At 40.7% G+C, this 20,643-nt stretch overlaps 1 protein-coding gene across 2 annotated transcripts in view; it reads right to left on the minus strand.

Annotated features, from left to right (window-relative positions):
• Window positions 1-20,643, minus strand: part of DNER (delta/notch like EGF repeat containing) — a 302,394-nt gene that overhangs the window by 25,023 nt on the left and 256,728 nt on the right. For both annotated transcript variants that reach the window (XM_070620042.1, XM_070620043.1), the window contains exons 9-10: window positions 16,419-16,541; window positions 5,369-5,482 (exon numbers count right to left, since the gene is read on the minus strand). In XM_070620042.1, coding sequence (XP_070476143.1) covers window positions 5,369-5,482; window positions 16,419-16,541 — 237 coding nt within the window. The remainder of the gene's footprint in view (window positions 1-5,368; window positions 5,483-16,418; window positions 16,542-20,643) is intronic.

The raw sequence follows: 20,643 nt of genomic DNA on the forward strand, positions 1-20,643 counted from the left end.
CTGATCACCCAGTGCGTCCATTGAGGAAAAGGTCACAGCTTAGTAGTAAGGCACAACTAACCTTAGGCTAAGGCTACTGTAGACTCACCCCCCAAAATATAAAAACAAACCTTGAAAGGATGGATCACATTGGCAAGTAACTTACCCACCTGCCACCAAAAGGCTAGCACTTTTACAAGAAAGATAATAAATCCAACCACTCAACAGCTTAACTCACAATGTCCAGCATCCAAACAAAAATTATTGGATATACAAAGAAGCAGGAACGTGTGACCAGAAGAAAAATCAGTCAAAGACACAATCCAGGACTAACTGATGATGGGAGTAAACATGGATTCTGTTCAAACTGTGAAGGAAAACAAGAAAAAAATGAGGCTAGAAATGGAAGCTACAAGAAAGAACTGAATGGAACTTCTAAATGTCAAAAATATAATATCTGAAATTAAAAACAAAACGACACTGAGTGGTCATAACAGTAGATTAGATGCTGCAGAATAGAAGATTAGTAAACTTGAAAATGGAGCAATAGAAGCTAGACAAAGTGAAGCTCAGGAAAAACAAGTTGTTTTTAAACTGAACAGAGACTCAGTAACCTGTTGTACAATTTTAAGTAGTGTAACACAGATATAATTAAAGTCTCAGGAAACGGAGAGGGGGCAAGGCACGGGACATAAAATAATACTTGGTAGAATAATGGCTAAAAATTTTCCAAATTTGATGAAAACAATAAAACCATAGATCCAAGAAGTGCAACAAACCACAAGTAGGATAAACACCAACAAGACCACATTAAGGCACATCACAACCAATTTGCTAAAAGCCGGTAATAAAGGAAAAAATTCTAAAACAGCCAGAGTGAGACATCTGCTTCCAAAGAGATGGAGCAGATATATTTTTCCTAGTCCTCCCTCTAAGCACAAGTGAAAACTTTGGACCTCATATATAAATCAAACATGAGAAGATTCTAAGAGGTCAAGAGGAGACAGACTGGCTTGGAACCTCAGACCCAAGGAAAAATTTGATGCTGAGCTCCCTGAGTTTTCTTTTGGCCTCATATATTCCAGGCTAGGTACTGAAGAAGCCAGCAACCCAGAAATGCCAAAAGGTGCAGAAAAAAGAAGTCCCAACAATGTAACACACTTAAAAAAAACCCATAGAGGTGCTGGGCCCCTGGCCGAGTGGTTGGGTTTGCACGCCCTGCTGCAGGCGGCCCAGTGTTTTGTTGGTTCGAGTCCATGGCACTGCTCATCAAGCCACGCTGAGGCGGCATCCCACATACCACAACTAGAGGCACCCACAACGAACAGTATGCAACTATGTGCCAGGGGGCTTTGGGGAGAAAAAGGAAAAAATAAAATCTTAAAAAAACAAAAAACCCATAGATGAAAGAGAAAATCTAAAGAAACCTAAAAACAAAAACCACATTAAAATGAATTAAAATGAAAATACAACATAAAATGTGTGGGACACAGCCAAAGAAGTGCTGAGGGGGTAATTTATAGCACTAAATGTGTACATTAGAAATGAGGAAAAGTCTCAAATCAATAATCTAAAGATCTACCTACAGAACCTAGAAAGAGATGAGTAAAATAAACACAAACTGAAAAAGCCAGTCTCCCAAGGTAAGGGTGACATTGGATTGAGAATATAATGAGATAACAACAATTTGCCTAATTCACTCCACTCAGTCAATTATGGAGCTTTTGAGCACTTAATAGTTGGCCAAGAGTAAATCTGGCCAAACCTCAGCTATCCTGAAAGAGTATTTGGTTCCAAGGTAGCAACTCAAAGAGTTAGAGGCACCGTTATTCCTTGCACAGTGGTCGTTAACACTTTATCAGCCTCTCCCATGGAACGCTAGTTCTCAGAATACAATAGGTTCTTTTTTAAGGAAAAAGAAAGGCTCTATGATCAAATATATTCGGAAAATAAACAAAGGCAAATAAGATTCTTTACTGTAAGACCTTTCAGAGCCTTTAGTATGTGGACATCCTTTATGAATCTCCACACGGCATGTACCAGGTACCAAATCTATTTGGCCACAGGTCTTTTTTCCATGGAGCATCACATGGGACCAGTGTTCTGCAAAATGCGTTAACAGTACAACTCTCCAAACAGCTTTGGGAACTATTATATGATCCTCCACAGTCTGAAAAATTACCAAGGCTGAACCGAAATGGACATTTGTTGTTTTCAAAGGCCAGTTAATGTTTGAACCTACTTCAGTGGAAGGGTCCTATTGCTCCCTGTGATCAGAGAGAGTATCATGAACAAACACCTGTGGTGGATCTGCAGGCTAGAGTGTAGGGTTGGCAGGGTGGGGCCGCAGAGGGGACTGGGAGGCAGGAGATAGAGAAGAACATTATTGAGAAGAGCCTGGCGTGGGGTATTCAGGAATCAAGCAGACAGGGGGCCCAGGACAAGACTGGAAAGGCTGGGATCTTGATGATCCAGTGAAGGGTTTTGATCTTTTTTTAAAGACAATGCAATGGCAACAGGTGATTTTAAGCAGGGAGTGACAGGATTAGATTTTATTTGGTAGGGTCTACAGTGTGGAGAATATATTATGGGTGAAGGGGAATGGGTGTGGGGAGACCAGTTAGGGGAGGTTGTGCTAGTGCAGAAGGGAGGTGAAAGCAGGCTGCTGCTGGCTCTGGGAATAAGTGAGAGGATCAAGGAGGTTTTGAGGACTCCCTGGATGCAGGTAAGGGGAAAGGAGAGGAGGGTACCAAAATCACTCCCCAGTTTCTGACCAGAGCAACTTGAGGCAGTAAATACCATTTAAAGAGCTAGCAAATACATAAGGGAGGACAGGAGAGGAAAACCTATGAGTCTGATGTGTCTTCGAGAGACATCCAAGAATGAATGCTGACTAGGCAGTTGGAGATTTGCTAAATATTCTGGAGAAAAGACTGCATTTTATCTCCCATATCAAGATAAATTTCAAATGGATTGAAGATTTGCATCCATGAAATTAACTCATACATGATTAGAATAATATAGAAGAATATTTATGATATCTTGAACTATAGGATCTTTCTAGTATGAAACAACAAGAAACCAAAAGGAAATATTAAGGTTTAATTACATAAAATTAAAATATGATATATAGAAAACAAAACAAAACACTATATGCATTTAAAAGGTAAATGAGACTGGAAAAATACTCGCAATCTATAGCAGATAAAACATACTATACTTATTAAAAAGGGCTATTTCAAATCAAGAATAAAGATTAACATGAATAGTCTGGTAGAAAAGGAAACAAAGGATACTGAATAGGGAGTTCAAGAAGAAACACAAATGTCCATAAATATATTTTCAAAGTATTTAATCTCATTAAGAACCAATGATTTACAAATTAAAACAACCCTGAAATGGCATTTTTGGCCACCAGAATGACAACTCTCAGTATGTGTGTGAGTACAAGGAAATAGACGCTCCTGTGCACTCTTGGTAGAGTGAATGTTAGTACAAGATTTTTTCCTGGAGAGCAATATGGAAATAGCTAAGTATTCTCCTGGACCCAGGGATTCTATTCCTGGGAATTTAGCTTAAAGAAATAATCAGAAAAGTACACAAAGATGTACATATAAGAATATCCATTGCAGTGCTATTTATAATAAGGAAAAGTTCTCAACTCCTCAAAAAACTGAATTGAGGATGGGTTAAAAAAAAATCATGAGACATCACATAATGGACTACAGGGCAGCCAGTAAAAATAATAAAACAGAAGCATATTTCTTGATGTGGAGTCATTTTTATGATATATTTTTAAGTGAAAAGTAGATTACAATATACTATGAGCAATATGATTCCTTTTATGTTCAAATTTCTGCATTTACAGCATATACTAGTTATCACGCACACACAGACCCTCAGGAAAACCCCTGGATATACGTATCAAAGTGCTCACAATGGTTGTCTCCTAGTGGTGCAATTTTAAGTGGTGTTTTTTTTTCCTATAGCACTATATTTTCTAATCTTTCTTCCAAGCCTTTTATTATTCAAGGGATAAAAATCTCTGGGGAAAAAAAACAGGATGCTTCTCCAATATTATTTTTGCATCATCCATTGATGAGTATAAATGTCTGTGTGTGTTTATAAACCAGTCAGCAAAACAAAACCATCTGCGAATCATTTTCTGGAGTGAGCCCACTTCCCAGTCCCGGGAAAACCCAAAAGGAAAACACAGGATGTGACACACATAAATAGAAAGAAGATCAGAAGTTGCTTCTCCCACATCTTGACTATTGGCGTCTTCCCTAGAAGCACACATGGGGCTCCCCAGGGATGGACGGGAGGCCCAGGCTCTGTGAGACTCTCCAGGGCTTGGGAGGTGGCCATAGTGGCTTAGTCGGGGAGAGGGAGCCCATAAGGTGCTCTCCAGCCAATGATAACATGTTCTCCTGCAACTTAAACCCCCACTGTCTTCTATGGGCACCTCAAATGTCAACCATTCCCAACTTGCAAACCAGAGTGACCCCAATGCTTCTGTTGGTTGAGCAAAGCTCTGAAAACGTTGTCCTACACTCTCCATTTCAGGACTCCTGGGTTCTGTTGGAAAAGCAAAGGATGGAATCTTTTCTACCCCAGTGGTTCACAGTTCCTTCTGAGAATCTGATGAAGATTTGAGAGGCTCTCCTTAGTAACATTTCACATCTGTTTTTGGAGATTCACAAACTCCCTGAAGCCCATGGGGTTGACTTAGAAGGAGCCCCGGTTAAGCTGGATCCCCTAGTCTAGAAGCGACGCTTCCCATTCAGACCTCAATGGCCACCAAGGCTCCTCTTGAACCCAGCTCTGTCCTGCCTGCCTGCTCTGGCCTTGGGCAGTTGTCTCTCCTCATTCCACTCTCCCTCCCTACACCTGTCATGTCTACCTTCATTAATAATCAACCCTGAACCTGCAGTATTTCCTCCTGACTTCCCATCACCACCACCTCTCTTCATTTTTCAAAATCCGGTCACTGTTACATCTTTCAATAAAAATAAACGTTGTGGCTGGATGCAATTTCTGCAGAAGACATGACTGATCTTCCTTCTCCCCCTCTCACTTCCATTAACACCGAAACTTTTCAGGTTAGTGTAACGGCTCATGTCTCATGTTTCAAAGCTACAGCTCTGGAATTGTATAGAGAGGCGGTCTCAGCAAGTCTATGTGCAAAGAGTGATTTCAGAAGAGTCCCACTTAACGATAAACAATTGTTTTACAATAGATCTTCATCTGAGCAATCCCTGCTTATGTTTTGCAGCGGTTTTCATATTTTGCAATAATGTATGCCTAGAGGTTTCTAGGCTTATTTTTAACAGTTGCAATCTCAGGGATTTTGTGGTAAATATGAAAACACAGTTTCCAGATCACTTGCCTGTAAACCCTGGAGCGCAGACACATGTGCCATTGAGGCCTTCGCTGTCACAAGTGCCTCCATTCAGACAGCTGACGTTAGCGCAGGGGTCCTTGTACGATTCACAGTGGATTCCTGCCAGGAAACAGACACAGAGGGGTGACTCATTAAGGATGCTCCAGCTCGCATGGCTGGGGACAGCCTGGAACAGTGTGGAAGCAGATCCTGGAGGTGGTGTGTGTATGTGCCTGTGTGTGTGCTTGACTTTAGGTTGTTGTAAAGACCCGCCTTATGAGAAAACAACAAATTTAATCCCTACTCATAGGTCCCACTATAAAGTCTTTTATCTGTACTTTCTCTGACCACATGTCCCAAAGCCTGGAGAACAGAAAGTTAAGACCTTGAAAAATAAAATTTATCAGTGACAAATGCTTTCTAAGTCTCCAAAAGAAACAGAAAATCGCCAGGCGGCCTTCATAAAATGTCCATATAATGGATAAGCAGCAGCCTGAAGGTGAAGATTTGGAGTCAGATATTTAAATGAGCCCCAGTTCTACTTCAGAGAACTGGTGGGGGTAGGGCAGAGAGAGCGAGCCGCTTGGTACTTAGACTTTATTCTTAAAAACCAAATCTGTTCACCGTGTACTAAAGTTAACATGTGTTGTACACAACTATATTCCAGCCCCTCACACTGTGCTTTACGTCTAACTTGACCCTCACAACAACCCCATGAGACAAATACTCTTCTTCCCCCATTTTATGGATGAGGAAAGAATGCAAGGTCACAAGGCTGGTAGTGGAGGGAGCTGAGATCTGAAAGCGCAGGCTTTCTGAATCTGAGTCTGTGCTCGCTAAGTAGTTTCCTGAGAGGGAGCTCAGACTGGCCATGGAAATACACACAATTCTGTGTAGCTGAGCACCCGTTTAACAAAAAAGAAGCATTAGAAGAATCTTCATAGCAAAAACAGTCAGTTTCCCATCAGTAGAAAAAAGAAGTTTATGTGTGCACGTATGAATCTAAATGCCTGAAGTGGGACCAAGGAGAATGGATTACTTTGACTTACACATGATATATTTCTATATCGCTGGAATTTTTTTACGAGTACATATTATTTTATAATTCTATTAAAAACTTTAAAACATACAATGCTATGCCAAAGGTAGGATTTCTGCTGTTGCTTCACTGGAATGCCAAGATGGTTGAATGGATTAATCCCTCTCTCACCCCCCATCGTTTGGAGAAGAAGATAGATTGCAGTATATTCTGTATAAGAATGTGTATAATGATATGCTTGTCCTTCCCGACAGCCTCTCGAAAAACAAGCATAAAGCAAGTTGTAGCCAAATGGGATTTACTTAATGTGCTCTCCACTTACTACTTAGCTATATTGGGCAAAGGAGTGCCACACCCAATGACTCATCATTTAGTCACTGAAATTATTCTTGCTGGGATTTTTTCTCTCCTTTCTTTTTCAATGCCTTAAGAAGTAGGGCTCAAGAAGGAGGAAAAACCTGTAAGAGGAAATAGAAACAGAATTGCCTATCTGTAGACACACTAATGACTTAGTTGAGTCTGGTAAAGTATTTTAGCACGGATAGCTTTCCATTCCTTTTTACCTTTTGGCCCTCAGAGCCAATCCGAGAACCATATTCGGACAGGTATTTTTCTGAAGTGCCTTTCAGATTTCTTTCTGTCTTACTTTTTTCCCTGCAACCATGACCCTGATCCCACGGTGTCATGCTGGTGGGACAGGGCCCCTTGAAGCCGTGTCCTAGCTCCCTTCCTGTCTCAGTGACTTGAATCAGCCTCCCTGACTTTCACCATCCTTAACCAACCCTCTATTCATGATAATATAAAAGCTCAAACTCCTTTCAAGATTAGCATAAAATTGGTAACTCTTCTTCACTTGGGTGTGATGGCTTCTTCGCCCAGAAATCTCTGTTTTCCCACTGATTCCCAAACAGCATGGGCTCAATTGAAAGAATAAAATGCAAAAGAACCTTTTCTGCTTCAAAGTGTTTATCAAAAAACAAGGATTCACATATTTACAAGTTCCCATGGGGCTGATCAATGAGAAACAGGTGACAAAGAAGGCTTTCAGTTGTAATGGGAAATAGAGCCATACCCAAGGTTCAGAGATGTCTGAAATAAAAAAGGTTTCCATTAGATCTAAAGTAAGAACAATCAAGAATGATCTTTACCGTGTTTCTAGTAACACATTAGCCAGTGTAGCCTGTATGATATTAATATAACTAATACATTAACACACAAATTACCACATTTTTCAAATAAGGCTGAAAAGTTAAGTCTAGGCTAAGTATTTAAACATCTTGACCTTAAAAGCCTTCAATAAGATAGATTTGATGAAAACACCCAAGATAATAAGCAATTTCAACCTTTTGGGTGGGTTTTTTGGCAATAATTTTATCCCTTGTTCCTTCTCTTTTTCAAAAGATAAGATATTCGGCCACTTGAGATCCACCGAGGGTTTTCTGGCAGCAAGATCAGATACGAGCTAATCTTCACAGAAACACGATGACTATGAGGCAAGATGGTCTTAAAAGTCCCCAGTGAGCACTTTGGTTACTCATATTTCTATACTCCAAGCCCTGCTAATCCCTATATAAAAAATATTTGTCATATTGCTCAGCTTGTCCATTAGAGCTGAACAACTATGAGCTGGAAACCTTAACAACAGAGCACAGACGGTCATGAACACCACTGACGGGCCAAAGGCGCCCTCACTCGAGCCCTCCCCCTCAGGCCCCCTGGGCCCCACCTTCCTGCACTCATCGCCACTCTCCAGGGGTCCTAGGCCTTTGCACAACACTGAGGGTTGGGCATCCTGTTTCCTCCGACAAAAGCACCCCCCCCCCCCCCCCCCCCCGTCACCCTCTCCTGCAAGCTGGTCTTCACCTAGCACATTCTATCTGTCAAAGCCCAACTCAAACACTCTTTCTCTGGAAACCTGAACCTGACTCTCCCAAGACTGGACTCCATTCTTCTGCCACCGTCATCGAGAGCATGCTGAGATTCACGCTGTGACAGAGGTTACTGTGTCACATCAGAACTTAGCTGTTCTCCTGTCTGAACTCCCCACTAATCTCTGAGGTCTTTTAGAGCAGAGGCCATATCTTAATAGTGGAAGAAATTCTGGACAGACCACCAGAATCCTGTCCTTTCAGGAGGGGCGATGGTCAGTGTACTTTGGCTGACACACAGGTAGGACTGCCAGAGTGGGAAGCCATTCCAAATCTGCCTCAAAAACACCCTATTTTGTCAGCGGAAACCAGGTTCACACTTCAGACTGAGTCTGTGGAATGACACACGCATCACCGTTGGCAAGGGACGCAGCACGCACTATGACGAAACTTATGTTTAGTCTCCGGCAAAAATAAACTGTAATTCAGTCAAAGCTAATAAAAATTCATACTTTTTGTATTAAGGGATAGAGAGGCAATGTTTCTGAAAAGATCTCTATTTCAACAGGACTCTTTATAGAAGTTAACTTTAGAATTAAAACGAGCAAAAATTCAAAGAGTAGTGCGCCAATTATAAATCTTTGTTGTCATCATGATTTAGTCATAATTAATATTTTGAAAACTGAAAATCATTATTTTATCTCCAGGAAAATTAAACCAGGTAAAGAAAACTAACTTGAAGTGTTCTTTGAACTTAATATCTGCCTTAAGACATCATCTTATTTTATTCAAACATTTCCTCCACGAAAATTTTTCCAGTATTTCAACTCCCACAGAACTCAACCTTTCCTAAACTATTTCAGAAATTACAACTGACATCTTGACCTTAGCCTCATTATTCCTCATGGATCCCAGTCTCAGTCTGCTTTTCTAGTTAAATAATAGCCTGAAAAAGAAAGAAACTCTGACTTCTCCATTTTTGTATCTATCCCACTAATTAAGAAGGGCTGGGTGCACAAAATATACAGAAATTCTTGTTCACTGGTTACAAAGAGGAAATAATTCTAGCCAACAAAGAAAGAATTCTCATCTTTTCAACTATAAATTTCTATAGACTTTAAAAATAAACAATTAGGTATAACGTGATCAAACTCATAACCCAGTGACCTCATTTCTGAGACCCTATCCCCACCAAAAAAATCCAGAAAGTATGAAAATCACGTGAAGAAAGATGTTCATTCTAGAATTACTCATCATAGCCTCACATTAGATGCAACAAGGGAATGGATAAATACTCTACCATGGGAACATTACATAGTCATTTAAAATAGAACTAGGAAGATGTCCTAGCAATTTCTAAATCAAATGTGATATAATGTTAAGTACGAGCAGAACAAAACAAAATTGTAGGTATACTTGATTATAATTCTAAAAACATGGATATTAAACATTAAAAACTAAAAAAAGGATGGAAACAACACAGATGATCATTGCTCCTGTATTCTGTTGTATAGCTATGAGCTATCTAGAACTTTCTCTTTTTTCTAAATTTTTACCATTGTTGCTAGGTTGTTTTCATAATCAAAAATTGAAGTATTTTCTTTCTAATGTTTGTTACCAAAAATTCCAAATGAGTGTACTGTTGATCGTTTAGTTTGTTCTGCTAGAAATAAAAATCAACACAATATGGGGCAATAACTTGACTTTTCGACAATACGATGGTATGAACACTAACCAGAGTCTTAAACGTCCCGTCATGAGCTAGCTCTGAACCAGTCTGGAAGGAAGGACCAGCATTTCAGTACATCTGAAGGAAGGTTACTCTGAGACTTTCTATGCATTTTTGCTTCAAACAATTTCATGATTCACAGTGGAAACTTACTAAGAAAATGTTCAAGTTGGTTTCCTTTACCTAATTAGTGTGTTAAGCAGCAGTTTCAATTCAAGATAGCTATCGAGTATTTTCTTTTGCAAGCCACTATATCAAGAGATGCTGAGAATTAAAAAAAAAAAAAAGAGGCTATAGAGTTACTGCCTTTCAGGAGATTATGATTTAGTGTAAAGGAGAGGAAAGTCCAAAGCCAGAAGGAATTGACTACGAGGCTGACCATAATCATCATATCAAACACAGAGAAAATGCTGGGAGGGTTCAAGGAGGGAGAAACCACATCTCAGACAATGGATGTAGTCACAGGATTGGACAAAGGCAAAGAGGAGGAGAGAAAAAGGAGCCAAGAAGGAAACTCTGGGGACCAACCACAACCATGGTGTCCAGAAGACACGGATTCAGTGAGGGCCAGAGGGAAGAGTCAGAGTGCAGGAATGGAGCTGCAGAAGCTATAGCAGGGCAAGTTTCAAGAGGGACCCAGTGATGAGTGGAGCAGAGAGTCAAGAACCCGGAAATGGAAGCTGAAGGAGAAGGCTTCGGGGATTTCACTGAAAAGTCTTCAGTTAGGTCACCACTAAATCCATTTTAGCAGGTGTGGACAAGACCCAAACTGAAGAAGTTAAGAAAAGAATAAAAATTAAGGAAATAGAGGTGTTGTCTATACCAACTGTAAGGCAACTTGGTTGTAAAAGAAAAAGGAGGAAAGGAGGAAGTAAGTAGAGGAGGAGGTGTAGCCAAAGAAGAGTGGCTTTTTATCAATTCACATGGAATTTATTTACAACTGTGAGTAAGAGCATTTCTTTTTTCTGTTTAGCAGCCCATTTTTTCTAGCGCCATTCATTAAAAAAGAATTCCCTTCCCATTCCGAGCAGTTCCTCTTTAAGAGTCATGCACTGTTACAGACAATGGTTTCTGGGCCATTATTCAGTTTGGGTGAGCTGTCCATTCTTGCACCCATAACACACGAATCTAAAAATAATTGTAGCGTTATAATGGGTTTTAACATCTGGCAGAATTTCCGTCTCATTACTTTCATTTTTCAAAACATTCTTAGCTATAATTGCCTGACTTCCTATTGCACTCTTTCTTTTCAGGAAGTTATATTCATTCATTCATTCATTCATTCATTCATTCATGTTTTGCTGAAGAAGATTAGCCCTGAGCTAACATCTGTGCCAGTCTTCCTCTATTTTGTATGTGGGATGCCACTATGGCACAGCTGATGAGTGGTGTAGATCCATGACTGGGACCCAAACCAGCCAACCTGGGCAGAGCACACCAAACTTCACCACTACACCACAGGGCTGGCCCTCTTATTTGTCTTTTGAAACATAAAACAGTAAAAATCACCACTTAAAAAATATGTATGCTGGGGCCAGCCACGTGGCTGAGTGGTTAAAATTCCACACACTCTGCTTCGGCGGCCCAGGTTCGTGGGTTCAGATCCCTGGCTTGGACCTAGTCCACCCATCAGCCATGCTGTGGAGGCATCCCACATACAAAACAGAGGAAAACTAGCATGCATGTTAGCTCAGGGCTAATCTTCCTCAAGCGAAAAAAAGAGGAAGATTAGTAATGGATGTTAGCTCAGGGTAAATCTTCCTCACCAAAAAAAAAAGTATATAAAGTAAGGAGTTAAAATTCCAACTCTCCCCACAACATATCACTTATCCAAGTTCTAACTCCAGAGGTAAGCGCTAATTAGAAATCAATGCCCCACATCTGATAGTTTCCTGAGTTTATACAGGCATCCTATATGCAACTAAATGTTGGGAAAAATGCTTCCACAAAGGGAGAGCATGTCCATCTCCCAAGGAGAGAAAGACACAGGATCTTGTGACCTTTCTCCTCCCCTCACTCACTCTTCCTCTGGATTGGAGAACATGATTTAGCCCCCTTCCGCCTCTCTTTTAATTCCTCCTACCCTCTCCCCACCACTCCCCACCCTACCACCACCTCCTCATCAATCTTAGTTTGGAAGTTCTACCACTTATTGCTACTTTGCTAGAGCTTACCTTCCTGTTTTCTGCAGTCTTATTTAAACCTAAACCCAAATGTCTCCATAAATACACCAAAATTAAATAAGCACCTTAACCTGCCCGTTGGGATAAGATCTTTAACACACTTGTACGCCTTCTAATTCTTCCCACTTCCCCTCCCTACAACCCATGATTAAACTATTGGTTAAAATAATATGAAACTTTAGTGTGGTCATTTAAATTTTTCCTTAAGAACAGGTATGACGGACACACCCTACGGTGACCCTCAATGAATGATACCCTTGTGTAATCCACCCCCCTTGAGTGTGAGCTTCTAACTAACAGCATATCGCAAAAGTTGAGAGATTTGGAAGATGCAGTTAAGGTCCCTAATCAGTTGACTTTGAGTTAATATTGGGTGTGCCTGACCTACACAGGTGAGACCCTTAACAAGGTTGGGGCCTCTCCTGAAGTTAGAGACTTGAAAGAGGAGAGGGTTGCTCTCATCATTGCCAGCTTTTAAGAAGCAAACTGTCATGAATTCTACAGCCACAAGGATGTGAATTCTGCCAACAACCTGAAAGGACTTAGAAGCTGATCTTTTCCTATTCAAGCCCCAGATGAGAGGTCAGCCCAGCCAACACCTTGATTCCAGCTTGGTGAGACCCTGAACAGACATTCCAGTAAGCCACGCCTGGACCTATGAAACTGTTAGATCATAAAAGGGTGGCGTTTTAAGCCACCACCTTGTAGTAATTCAATATGCAACAATAATAATTAATACAGAAGATATGTCTATCTTTTTCGAGAGACTGTTCTTCACCATTAAATTACCATTCACGAACACATTAATATCATCTATGTAAGTTTATTCCCGCATTTAAAGATAACCCTCTTCCTCTTGTTCTCTTTCTTCCTCTATCTGACTAGCTTTGTCCTGATTTAGTTCCAATTTCATACTCATATTTTTAAAGATAATTTTCTTAGAGAGGGTACATGGTATTATATTTTCTGCATCCTTAAATGTATAAAATGCCTTTCTTTTGCCCTCAAATATAAGTGATCCTTTAATTGCCAGTCCTTTTCATCGAAAAGTCTGAAACACTGTTCCACTATTGCTTAGTTTCGTTATAGAGAGAAGCACCTCAACACTGGTTTGATTCTCTTTCTTTTGTACGTAACCTGTACTCCCTGTGTAGAATCTTGTAAAAAAAAAAAAAAAAATCTCTTTATCCTTGGATTTGGAAATTCTACCAGGAAATCTCAAATTGTGTACCATCTCCATCATTAATCCTCTAGCATTCTATAAGCCCATTCTGTTTGAAAACTTCAACTTTCTTCAACTCATAGACTTCTCCCTTTGGCAATTAGTTGATTCTGGTTTTATTTCCATGTGTTCCTTCTTCTCAAGCATCCATCACTCAGACGGAAACATCTCTTGGATCTTTTCCACATTTTGCCTCTGTTTTTACTCACAGTTTCCATTTTCTCATATTTTTACTTCTATTATGAAATAGTTCCTCCTTTTGCTTTTCCAGATCTAAATTCAATTTTGAGTAGTATACATTACTTTTTTCACTTCCTCTCTTGAGTGTTTGGAGTCATTGGCTGTTGCCGCAATTTTATTTTTATTTCCTAGATTTTTTCCCCTTTTTGAGTTGCTGGTATAGGCTCCCTGTACTGGCCAGGCTAGAGGTTGGCAATGTCAGGCAGAGACAGATGACATTGGAGATTCTTCTCCAACTGGGCTCTGTCTACTAAGGCACATGGTAGAGGCCTCCCAGTGTGGGGTTCTCAGGGCTCTCCAGGTATGAGCAGGAGACCATTCTCTCCCAGCCACATAAAAATGAAAGGACCATCTCAGCCCCACCATGCAATTATCTTCCAGGACACCCAGTGTCCATGAGATCAGGAGAGCCCTCTACCTCCCGGGGTCACATGCAGCGCATTCACAGCATGTACTTCCTCTCCATAAGCTGAGGGGGCCTTAGGGCTCAGCTGGTCATTGAGTCCTCAGTTCTCCCCAGAACTCTATCCCCTAACTCTATCATATGCAAAGGCTCCAAGCATCTCCCTTTCCTTGAGAACCCAAATGCTCACATGCGTTTGAAGTACCCTCCAGGGTCATTTACCTTCTTGAGTCATCCCCAGCAGAGAGTCAGTAATTGATGGAGGAAGGTCACAAAAAGGTAGAAGGGGTGGAATTGAGAGTATACATGGAAGGATTAACCTTGAGCAGGATAACGAGCTCAGGATCCGCTAATATGGGAGAGAATAAAAGTTTACTCGTTGTGACCGCAGATAAGTTTAGGGGGTGGATGTTCTCAAAGGCTGGCCCACGGGCCAGCACATCAGCATCACCTGAGAACTTACCAGAAACTCAAATTCTTGGGCCCCACCCCAATATACTGAATCAGAAACTCTAGCAGAGGGGTCCAGCAACCTGTTTTGAGAAGCCCACCAGCAGACTCTAACAGATGCCCAAGTTTGAGAACCATTGCTATAGGATGTGCAAATCAAATAAATTTGAAAACTTTTAAAAATGAAAACCTCTCTTTTATGCCATGAAGATGGAAGTGAATTCAATCATTCTAAGGGCAAACGACTTAATATGGAGCTTGGGAGAAGCGGAAAAATTTGGGAATACCTTTGAGAAAAATGGAAGGAGGAGGTGAAAAAGGCCAGGATCCCAGTCTAATTTGTGGAGACACTAGTGGGTCATCACACACAGGCATGTGCAACTGTATTTTTTATTTCTTGGTCATGATAACATGAGCAATGTCTCAAAGACAGGAACATAAAGGGCATATTCATAATACACTCAATTAATGATTCTGTCATTTATAAAGATGAAATTTCCTTCATAAAATTTTATAATAAACTAAAGAATCTCGGAATTTTCTCATTTTTGAAGCACATTTACCACTGCTAATTCTGTCACTGAAGAATCTTGAAATCTCTGTAAGCATTACTGTCCTTACTTTATATAGACAAAATACAGATGAGTCAGTTTAAGACATTTATCCAGGCTCGTTAGGAAACCAGTGGCACAAGTGAGGTGAGCTCCCTCGGTCTCCTGACTCATTGCTCCTTTATTCTTCCTTCCAGCTTGGAGATGACTCCCTATTTCTCAATGCTCTGCTAGACCTAGAACTGAAATCCACGTGGCTGAAGCCAGCACATCTGCCCTTGTGAAGTCTGGCTCTAAATGGGCATCCCACTCGGAAAGAAGCATCAGATCTGCCAAACATAAAGCAGAGGCTTGGCCCAGCTTCAGCCCTTCCATCCAAGAGCTTAATCAGGTTCATCTGTGGGAGCCGCGAGCCTCACCGAAAAGACCTAAATAAAGGTGAGTGCGTCCAAAGAGAAGCAAGGTCGGCTGCCAGGCAAGGTCACCAGGCAGATGGATGGTATCAAGTCAGCGGTGGGGGGAGCAAGAGGTTAAGCGAAATGGCTATAAATAGAGCCCACAAAAGTATTACAAAAATCTAAACCCAGGCCTAAAGTTGTGGCTTAGAGAAATGTGTGCAGCAGCTGACAAAAGGGCCTCCTGGCACACTGCTATCAGAGGGCAGATGGCCACAAAAGAAGCCACACCATCCACCAATGGAGCCCATTGGAGAGGCAGATGAAAGGGCGCTGGGACCATGCTGGGCGGGATCCCAAGGGACACCATTACCTACCACCTCATAGGGTTATTGTGAGGATTTTTACAAGTTAACGAACGTAAGGACTTAGAACAGGGTCCACACATTATAAACACTCTGTCAACATCAGCTATTTCTGCAGAACGCCTTTGACACGCATCCACGCAAATGAACTCACATTTCCTACCAACTGAATGATTTAATGGGAATTAATTTATTTGCCAATACGTGCGATTCCACCTCCAGAAGCACAAAGCACAGCATCCTGTCTTTGCCCAGCAAGCAGTGCAGAGCAGCAAGGTTCCCTCTCCCACAGACTGCACAGCCATGTCCTTGATCTACATCTGACAGTCCATTTAATGCCACTTTTTATCATCAGCCTTTTACACATTTGAGAGAAGAGAGCAAGGACACAAGAAGAAGCAAAGGGCAGGAGAGAGACTTTCCAGTTTATTAGGAGGAAACCCGAGACCTGCAAATTGGTCTCCTTGGCCCCATAAATCATCCCACCGCCAGCATTTGGTTTTTATTTTAAATGATTTCATGCTCCAATTAGACATTTCTGCATTCAAGTCGAGAAATCCATGAAGTCATTTAGAGGCACTTTGGTACAAGAAGGCCAAGTGGCCGCTCACCTTTGTATTCTGCCAGGCACACGCACTCATAGCCATTAACGAGGTCCCTGCAGGTGGCAGCGTTCAGGCATGGAGCAGAGAGACATTCATTGTATTCCTCCTCACAGTAGAGGCCGTGGTAACCTGAGGGACAGAGAGAAAAGCGTGCCATCAAACAAACCCACATGGGACAGACTGCAAAGAAGGCAGTTGGGTGTTCATTGGAAAGTAAGGCAGAGACAGAAGCAAAATCTAAGGAGTCAGGTCTCTTGGGGTATAATTGAAATGTAGATTTTTGGGAAGGCTAGGAAGAGTCTGTTCTTATCACCCTTTTTCATGATCCAAGTATAAAAGAAGTGACCCCATTTATCCACCAGATGGTCCCATTATTATGTCACGTCCAACAGTACTGGTGACCCAGAGACACAGGTTACTGAGTGCGTCTGCTGTGGCCACAGGAGACCATGACAGCGGCAGGACTTGTAACATGAGAGTAAGAGCTCCTTTCAAGGATGTGGACCACATTTTCCCTCCAATCAATCAGAAAAATATATCTAGCTACAGAGAATTTTATTAAAGGAGAAGAGGATCAATGTATTTCCTTCGTTTTCCAAGTCAAGAAAGAAACTCAACTAAGAAGGGCTTAACTGAAATACCCGATGAAATGTGGGGTAATATTTTTGTTTGTTTATTTAAAATTAAGATCACTTAAATTACAATGTTTTAAATTGTACTCAAATTTTTTAATCATTAAAAATATAATAGCAATGAAGAATAAGAAACCAACAATTTTCTCAATAAAGATGGTTTTCCTCTCCTACTTGCAAAACAGGTGTTTATTCTAAAGGACAAGAAGACAACATTCTTTGAGATTCACTCATGAATGTTATGCTGTTTTTAACTTTCAAAAACATGTGTTACTGCCAATTTGCAGGGAAACCAGGCCATTTTTGTCTGGCCTTGTCCAAACAATGAGAAACATGTGAGCATTTTCAAAAATCACCCTGCCTGTGTTGGTTCTGAATTCAGATAAGCAGAAAAAATAAACCCTTGCTCAAGTGGGAACTAAAACCCCTAGCTTTTTTCCAGCTTTCCAATTCATAGCCAACCCTCAAACTCAGAAAGTCCCATTAGGACATGCTAATGTGTTGAACTGTTTTGTTTCTTGTGCCTATCACAAAAGTAGGTGAAGCTCATATTTGCATTATTAACAGATCACTTTTCAAATATGTTGCATTTCTGTTGTTTCTGAACTGCTTTCCAAATTTAGGGAGTGATAATGGTGTCTTTGAGGAGAGTTCGACCTACCTAAGACAAATATGCCATGGTTTTCAATTCTTCTCTCTTACTCTACCTTTTGTAATTTTAGAGAAATATTTCCTATTACTCTTCATTAGATTATTTCAATCATCTAGATCAGAGATTCTCATTTAACAGAAATTTCGTCCCCCAGTAGGCAATTTTGGTGGTGGGCAATTTTGAAAACATTTTTAGTTGTCACAGCTATGGAGGAAGGGAAGGAGTTGCTACTGGCATCTAGTATAAGGATGCTGCTAAACATCCTACAGTGTTCAGGACAGCCCTCCACAACTCAAAACCATCCCCCTAAAATGTTAATAGAACCAGATAGATTTGGCTCACAGGCCAAATCTATCCCAGTCTGTTTTTATAAATAAAGTTTTTACTGGAACACAGCCCCACCCATCCATTTGTGTATTGTCTATGGCTGCTTTCACACTATGATGGCAGATTGAGTAGTTGCAACAAAGACCATATGGCTTGCAAAGCCCCAAATCTTTACTCTTGGGCCCCTTATAAAACAAGTTTGCTGACTCCTGATCTAGAGTCAATAGAAAATCTTCCTTTTTACGAGAGTGTTGGATATTAATCCCTTATCAAATATACAATTTGCAAACGTTTTCTTCCATTCATAGGTTGCCTGTCACTCCTCTGACTGCTTCCTTTGCTGTGCAGAAGCTTTTTAGTTTGATGTAGTCCCACTTGTCTATTTTTGCTTTTGTTGCCTGTGCTTTTGGTGTCATATCCAAGAAATCATTGTGAAGACCAATGTTATGAAGCTTTTCCCCTATGTTTTCTTCTAGGAGTTTTATAGTTTCAGGTCTTACATTTAAGTCGTTAATCTATTTCGAGTTGTTTCTTGTGAATAGTGTAAGACAATACAAATGGTATACAAAAAGATGCTCAACATGACTAATCATCAGGGAAATAGAAACCAAAACCACAATGAGGAATCACCCCATACCTGTTAGGATAGCCATTATCAAAACAAACAACCCAGAAAATAACAAGTGTTGGTGAGGATATGGAGAAATTAGAACCCTCATACACTGTTAGTGGAAATGTAAAATGGTGCAGCTGCTACGGAAAACAGCACAGAGACTCCTCAAAAATTAAAAATAGAACACTCATATGATCTACAACCCCACTTCTACATATTCATCCAAAAGAACTGAAAGCAAGATTTCGAAGAGATATTTGCATTCCCATGTTCATTACAGCATTATTGACAATAGCCAAGAGGTGGAAACAAACTAAATGCCCATCAATAGAAGAATGGATAAAGAAAATGCGATATATATACACGTATACAATGGAATATTATTCAGTCTTTAAAAAGAAGGAAATTCTGTCATATTCTACAACATGGATGAACCTTGACGCCATATGCTAATTGAAATAAGGCAGTCACAGAAGGACAAATACTTCATGATTCTACTTATATGACGTATGTAAAGTAGTCACACAAAAGAAGAGCAGAATGGTGGTGGCAGGGGCTGGGGAGAGGAGGAAATGGGGAGTTAGTTGCTGTTCAATGGATACAGAGTTTCAGTTACGCAAATGAAAATATTCTAGAGATCTGCCATGTGACAACGTGCATATAGTTAACAATACTCTACCATACACTTAAAAAAATTTGTTAACGGTAGACTTCATGTTATGTGACTTTTATCACAATTTTTAAAAATTATATATATAAAGAGTTGTGTCTTTTGGCTCCTTCTCAGTATGAAGTAACAATCACAAGCAGCATCTTTTTCACCCTATTTGTTCTCCTAGCTTTTAAAAACCAAGTTGGAAAGAATAATATATAACCCTTCATCACCTTTGACCTCTGAATTGAGGTGTTATTTACACAGACAAAAATCAAAAGCAAATTTCATGAAATCATCCATAACTGTTCGCATTTTTTGGAAGACAGCATCATTATCTTTTTCTGCTAGCCACATGAAAAGCAAATAAGGAAGTTATTTTACAGAGATAATTAAGCCGGTGATGTTTTTCTTCCTTGGGGGGAAAAAAAAGATAAAGGTTTCACATTCTAAAACTGTTTCTTCAGAGACGGTAACATTTAAATGTCTTTATGGAAATGTCAAGGCACCCTTCACACTCAGTGCCAAAGAACCTAAATCGGACTGTTTGAACAAAAAGGCATTCCTTCCAAAAGAGAAGGCTTCTGTGAAAATGAGGCTGCCACCTCCTGCTGGTAATTAATTCGGGCAAACAAATTAGCTCAAGGCAGTATGCCCAGGGTCTAGGAAAATTAGGCTAGTCCAAAGAATTGTTAAAAAATAAAATAAAAGATCAGAAGGGTGGGATCAGAATGCCCCTTCCAGGGCAGTGATCTTCCTCACCATCGCTCCCATCTTGGCATGACTTGCTCTGATTATTCAGCTCCAATCACTTCCTTAGAACTGACAGAACAGAACAGACTGAATGTGGGGAGTGAGAAAGCGTGGTCAAGATGGCTGCCACGTTTAGGCTGAGTGAGTGGATGATGCTGCCATTAACATGAGTAGGTATGCCCAAACGAACAACAGGTTTTAGGAGAAGCTGACCAGTTGGATTTTGGGCATGTTTAACTTGGGGCTCCACTTGGGGAGGTCCAGGTGGCAGTTGGAAAAATAAGCTTGAATAGCCTAGAAACAGCACTTTGGGAGTTAGTCGCCTGGAAGTGGTGTTGAAGTTTTCATCAAAGAAGAACATGGAGAAGTAAAAAGAAGGGATTGAGGTTGGATCTACATGGATGGGCAAGTGGAGAACAAGAAGCCAGGTCAGGACACTGGGCTTAGATGGGCTGAAGGAGAGGAGGGAAGGCGAGGGAGTGCAACGTCATGGAAGTCAGAGAGGAAAGGAAACCACGGCCGGTTAACAGTGTCAAAGGCTCTTGAAGACTAGGAGGTCCCTGGAGACCCTCAAAATCATGGCTCTCAATGGGAGATGTACT

This window comes from Equus przewalskii, chromosome 5 (genome assembly GCF_037783145.1).
Source record: "Equus przewalskii isolate Varuska chromosome 5, EquPr2, whole genome shotgun sequence".
Classification (NCBI taxonomy): domain Eukaryota; kingdom Metazoa; phylum Chordata; class Mammalia; order Perissodactyla; family Equidae; genus Equus; species Equus przewalskii.